Raw genomic sequence first — 6,483 nt, forward strand, 5'->3', positions numbered from 1 at the left:
ATTCAGATCCCAGATACAGATCTTAGATTGAGATTCCAGTTTAAGATTTCAGATTCAGGTTGCAATTCAGGCTCAGACTCCAGATTTAGATTCCGGATTCACATCTTTGATTCATATTCAAGATTCAGATCCTGGATCCAGATTCGAGATTCAGACTCTAGATTCAGATCTTAAATTCTGATTCCAGGTTCACATTCCAGACTCAGACTCCAGATTCATAGTCCTCTGTCAGATTCCAGATTCAATTCTTAGATTCAGATTCCAGATTCAGATCCTAGATCCAGATTCCAGATTCAGATTTCAGATTCAGATTCCAGATTCAGATCCTAAATGGTGTGTCACATCAAATTGCATCACGGAAAAAACGCTGTTGAAATTTAATTTTTAGGAATTATATCTTCAGCTTTCGCTTATAATCAGATAAGAGTGTATAGATCACGTTGGCCATGCTTCACTGTCAATTTTTCGTAAATTTGGAAAAATGTCGAACGAAAAAGAGCGTCGTGAATTAATCCTGCGCACTCATTTCGAGAATCCGGAGTGGTCACATCGGGACATCAGTAAGATGCTGGAAATTATGGACGGGGTAAAGAGGAAGGTGCGAGCATACGGGCTTGGGCTCGAAGTATGAATAAAAAGAAAATGCCAAAAGTTGTTTAATAGTTTTTATTTTACTGTCTAAAATTTTTAAAAGGATCGGTCTACTGGGCGAATTTCTACAGCGTTTTTTCTGTGATGCAATTTGATGTGACACACCCTTTAGATCCAGATTCCAGATTCAGATCTTAGATTCAGATCCCAGATTCAGATCTTAGATTGAGATTCCAGTTTAAGATTTCAGAGGTGTGTTTTTCTGTAAATCTATATATATAAAAATGGATTTCTGTCTGTCTGTTTGTCTGTTTTTTATGGACTCGGAAACTACTGAACCGATCAACATGAAAATTGGTATGTATGTTGGTTTTTGGGATCGTGGAAGGTTCTTATGATAGTTCGAAACCCCTCCCCCCTCTCTAAAGGGGGGCTGCCATACAAATGAAACAGAAATTTCTGCATTACTCGAGAACTATTCAAGCAAACGAAACCAAATTTGACATGTGAAGGTTTTAGGGTGCAATAAATGTTTTTTCGGGGGTTACATACTCCTCCCCTTCTCTTAGGGGGGCTGCCATACAAATGAAACACAAATTTCTGCATTACTCGAGAATTAATCAAGCAAATGAAAAAAATAAGGCATATGGAGGTTTTAGAGTGCAATGAATGTTTCCATGGTGAATAGACACACCACCCCCCCCCCCCCCCCCCCTTTAAGGGGGGGCTGCCATACAAATGAAACACAAATTTCTGCATTACTCGAGAATCAATCAAGCAAATGAAAAAAATAAGGCATATGGAGGTTTTAGAGTGCAATGAATGTTTCTATGGTGGTTAGACACTCCACCCCCCTCTCTAAGGGGGGGCTGCCATACAATTGAAACACAAATTTCTGCATTACTCAAGAATTAATCAAGCAAATGAAACCAAATTAGGCATCTGGAGGTTTAAGGGTGCAATAAATGCTTTTACGGTGGTAAGATACTCCTCCTCCTCTCTTAGGGGACCTGCCAGGCAAATGAAGCACAATTTTTTGTATTAATCGAGAACTAATAAAATAAATGAAACCAAATTAGGTATATGGAGGGTTTCAAGCGCAATAAATGTTTTCACGTTGGTTAGATACTCCACCCTTCTGTCTAAGGGGAATCTGCCATACAAATGAAACACAAATTTCTACTTGACTCGAAAACTAATCAAGAGAATACCAAATTTGGCATGCGAAGGTTTTAGGGGACGTTTCTATGGCTAATAGACACTCCTCCCGTCTCTCTGAGGGGGGAGGGGGGGCTGCCATACAAATGAAGCATACATTACCGCATAATTCAAGAACTAATCAAGCAAACGGAACTAAATTTGGCATGTGGAGGTTTTATAGGGAAGAAATATTTCTAAGGTGGTTCGACACTCCTCCCCCCTCTCTAAGGGGGTCTCCCATACAAATGAAACACGAATTTCTGCATAACTCGTAAACTAATCAAGCAAACGAAACCAAATTTGACATGTGGAGGTTTTGGGATGCAATAAATGTTTCTATGGTGGTTCGACACTCCTCCCCCTCTCTTAGGCTGTCATACAAATGAAAACAATTCCTGCATAACTCGAAAACTAATCAAGCAAAAGGGGCCAAATTTGGCATGTGAAGACTTTAGGAGGCACGAAACGTTTCTATGGTGAATGCACACTCCTCCTCCTCTCTAAGGGGAGAAGATGGGAGGGGTTTGTCTTTATTCTATCATATTTTGTGTATCAAACATTTATTCCATGTAACGGAGAAACATGTTATTTGCAAGTGGTTGAAAAATCTTGAACGAGAATTGTGTCTGAAAATAATCTCATATTATAATGATGAGTTTTGGTAGAGGTACTAGGAATTTTTTAGTAAAAGGTAAATTCAACGAGCTCGATTAGAAGATCAATCAATGAACAGTTTTGTGATTGGACTCATGAACTTGCGCGTGAATGTTTGAAGGTGTTGATTTTTTTTTTATCTCATTTACTTATTTATTAGGCTCATTAGCATTTTAGCTGTAACAGAGCCGGGTTTTAATCGTGTACATGTACATATGTTTATGTTTCTATAAACTGTAAATTACACAGTAGATAGTAGTAGCCATTTCGGCGTAAGGGTATTCTTTCTGTTCTTCCATTGTTCAGCAGAGCGGACAGCGGAGACAGTTGATATTGATCATTGTTTTGCTATTTATAGAACAGCAGCCCGATGTTTCTTGCAGAGCAGAGCAGTTGTATGGATGAATCGATCTATTTTCGACCGTGGATCGATCTCCATCGCTGATGATGTTTGCGTGGACGTAGTTATTCTATAACAACATAAAGATGGTCAATTGAGGGCCCTGAGTTTGAACTCACGACCGATCGCTTAGAAAGCGAACGCGTAACCAAGTGGCTACGAAGACCCCCAAGGTGTTGATAACAACAACAAATTTTGGGCGGGACAAAGTTTGCCGGGTCAGCTAGTTTCGTTTATAGTCACAACCGTGGAAAACTACAGCAACCAAATTTTTAAGCTGGTTTTCTACAAAAAATCCCTTTTTTTCATATATTTTTTGTCGAGCATTTTAATGTAATGTACTTTTTTTTTCGAACAAACTGTCAAAAAACGTCAGTATGCCGGTCTTTGAAACGTCATAAAAAATAAGATTTCATGATATTGCGCCCAAATTAGGGATTTGAGAACTTGAATATTATGATAATGAAAAAAATATTACGAACCAGCTGGGTCCTTCATTTGTTTTCCTGATGGCCAGCGATTCCCCACAGTGCATCGGTGTGCTGTTTGGTAATCAATTGAATCAGATTAACCTATTCAACATATTGCATGGTATACATGCAATAAATAATAAACAATATGCACCGCTGAGAAAGCAACAATATTTGAGTGTGTTATTTTCGCTCCACGAAAAAATTCAAAACAACCAATCGATTTTGAATGAACTATAAAACATGAATGCACTCCTGCGTCACAGCAGTAAATTTTTGCTTGTTCTAACAGAAGTTGCGAACAGTGCATTTTTTCTCTCTGAAATCTACAGTCAACGACTAAACAAAATGAAAATTTTGTACATCTTGGCACTGGTTTTGGTCAGCTGCGCGCTCAGAAGTTCGGCTGCTCCTTCCTATGGCGGTGGTTACGGCGGTGGTTATGCTGCTGTCCACACGTATGCTGCCAAGGTACCAGCGGTTAAGTGTGGTGCTAATCTCCTAGTTGGATGCGCTCCGATGGTGTCACATGTACCGTGCATCCCAAGTTACGACAGTGGATATGGCGGGGGTTATACTGCCCCATCGTACGGCGGACAAAGAGCTTCATCGAAGAGTGAAATTGTTGGCGCAGAGCAGCCGACGAAGTGAAGGAATAAACATATCGAAGTTACGACATTGATTCAAGCGTTGACGGATTAATTGGTGTCTTATGAACAATGAAAAAAATGTATTGTTTTCAACACAGAATGTTCCAAGTATTTTTTTTTAAAGTTGGAATTATAATTCGATGTATCATTAACGATGTGAATTAAAGCGTTTCGAAATGGATAATCCGGAGGCGATCTGGCGTAGTGATAACATCCATGCCTCTCACGCTGAAGGTCACGAGTTCATTTCTCACTCCCGACATTCTTCCAAAAATGAAAGTAAACGTGACGAACCAGCCAAATGAGTTGAAAGTCACTATAATACAAATAAAAAAAATGGACAATCCATTATCAAAATTTTGGACGAAAAACCAACGAAAACTTGATCTTGCATCATTTTTCCATTGGTTTGATGATCTTCGATTTAAGGAACACTGACTTCAGTATGGTCTACAAGCAGTGAATGTCTGCTCATTTCGATAAGTCTAAGATCTCATAGAATTATCTATCTATCTTCCTAGCGCAAGTATTGAACGCAAAAATCTTTTTAACGTGTGTTTCTAGATGATGGGATGGTTTTATTCTGATAATACCACACAACGAATATAATGTACCCAAAGGAGAGCCATCGATCGACGAAATGAAGCATCTTGTGATAACCTGAAGCAAAGCGCGTACAAGATGACTCATTCCATACCAGAACCGTTTCATGCCATGCGGAATTCGCGTAGCATGTATGGTATGTACAAAACAAATAATAAATATTATGCTCTGCTGCGGAAGTAACAATATTTGGGTGCATCACAAACTATAGGCTTTTCTGCTTCTTTTTTTTTTTGGGTAGCGCCAACAACTCGAGTGAACTATAAAATATGAAGATACTTGGAGATAACCGCAGTAAAATTTTGACAGTGCTAGTTGGTGGCAAGTTGCAAACAGTGATTCATAAAATGAAGTCTTTCTGCATCTCGACACTGGTTGTGGTCTGTTGCATTCTACGAAGTTGGGCTGCTCCATCATATGGACCCGTTCCATCCTATGGCGGCGGTGGTCATGCCTCCGTCTACACGTATGCTGCCAAGGCTCCATCAGCCAAGTGTGGCTCTAGTCTACTGATAGGATGTGTCCCACAGGTGGCACATGCTCCCTGTAGTCCAAGCCATGGCGGTGGATATGGCGGAGGGCACGCCGCTCCTTCCTATGGCGGACAAAAAGCACCATCATATGGAGGATACGCAGCACCATCCTACAGCGCACCGAAGGCTCCATCGTACGGCGGACATTCAGCTGCTTCTTACGGCGGACAAAAGGCTCCATCTTACGGTGGATACGCCGCTCCAACATACAGTGAACAAAAGGCTTCTTCTTACGGTGAACCAAAAGCTCCATCTTACGGTAGCCCCGCGGCTCCCTCGTATGGCGAACAGAAGGCTCCATCATACGGTGAACAGAAGGCCCCATCGTACGGTGAAATTGTGGGCGCAGCGCTACAGCCAACGACACGTCGATCAGTGGTGGCACAGCCGACGACGCGTAGAGCAATCGTGACGCCGACGACAAGGCGCATATCTGGGGCGGAGCAGCCGACGAAGTAGAAAAGTAAACACGCTGACGTTTTAAAGGCATAGTTAAGAAAAACAAAAATTGTGTGGTGTAGAATAGTCGCTAAAAATATTTTGACTTCGGTCTCGAATATCTCAAGCTCAGGAAGCGAAAGATTTTCTAATGTTTTATGAATTACGTTTCATTGCATGATCAAGATGCTTTCCGAAATGAAATTTAGAAATTAAAAATCGAAAATATTTTCTATTCCTATGGAAAGTCTGACTAAAAATATAACTGATATAACCTTGACATGAGAATCCGAAATCCGTTCATGAGTAAGAAAACAGCTTTTCTTTAAGGGATTTGTATGGTATAGCAAGAGCAAAAGTGTCATAGTTATAACTGTTATTTTTGTTTGTATGATTTAAAAAGATATAATTGAAAATAACAGCATTCCATTTCATCTTCTAATCTTCATTTTACAATTGGTCCCATCCACACAAACATACCAGTACCTAAAGCTCCAGCTAATTTGGAAGCAAAATGTAACATGCCATATTAGATACAACATTTTAGAGCAAGAAATTGAAAAAAGATAGAATCACTACTCATTAAATTATCTAAAAAGCATTCGATAGAATATTTATTCCCCTTAAGGGCACAAAAAAAAATGGAGATTTTGTAAGTTTTAGATGAAGCTGCTAGGAAAACGCCTTCTCGAGAATCATAATCAACGGTTTTTTTTCTAAATATATCAAAGTCGACAAGACATGGATACTCGCTATCTATGATATCACTTTTTTATTCCTGGAACAATTCATTCAAAAATGCAAAATAAAGTTGAAAAGAATGAAATAAAAAAAAAATCCTGGATTTGAGCAGCCTGGTACGAAGGTTAATTATTATCAAACAGGCAACCAAAATCGGACCTAGTAATGACTAGTATACCATATTGGATACAATCAGATGAAAG

General features: G+C 39.6%; 1 protein-coding gene across 1 annotated transcript; it reads left to right on the plus strand.

Annotated features, from left to right (window-relative positions):
* Positions 1–4,915: 4,915 nt before the first annotated feature.
* LOC129773397 (uncharacterized) lies at positions 4,916–5,560 on the plus strand. Its single transcript, XM_055776994.1, has one exon. The coding sequence runs from the start codon at positions 4,916–4,918 to the stop codon at positions 5,558–5,560; it is 645 nt and encodes a 214-aa protein (XP_055632969.1).
* The last annotated feature ends 923 nt before the right edge of the window (positions 5,561–6,483 follow it).

This window comes from Toxorhynchites rutilus, chromosome 3 (genome assembly GCF_029784135.1).
Source record: "Toxorhynchites rutilus septentrionalis strain SRP chromosome 3, ASM2978413v1, whole genome shotgun sequence".
NCBI lineage: Eukaryota > Metazoa > Arthropoda > Insecta > Diptera > Culicidae > Toxorhynchites > Toxorhynchites rutilus.

Excerpts from the sequence above, each read along its gene's own strand:
- LOC129773397 (XM_055776994.1), top strand. The coding sequence starts at position 4,916 with ATGAAGTCTTTCTGCATCTCGACACTGGTTGTGGTCTGTTGCATTCTA.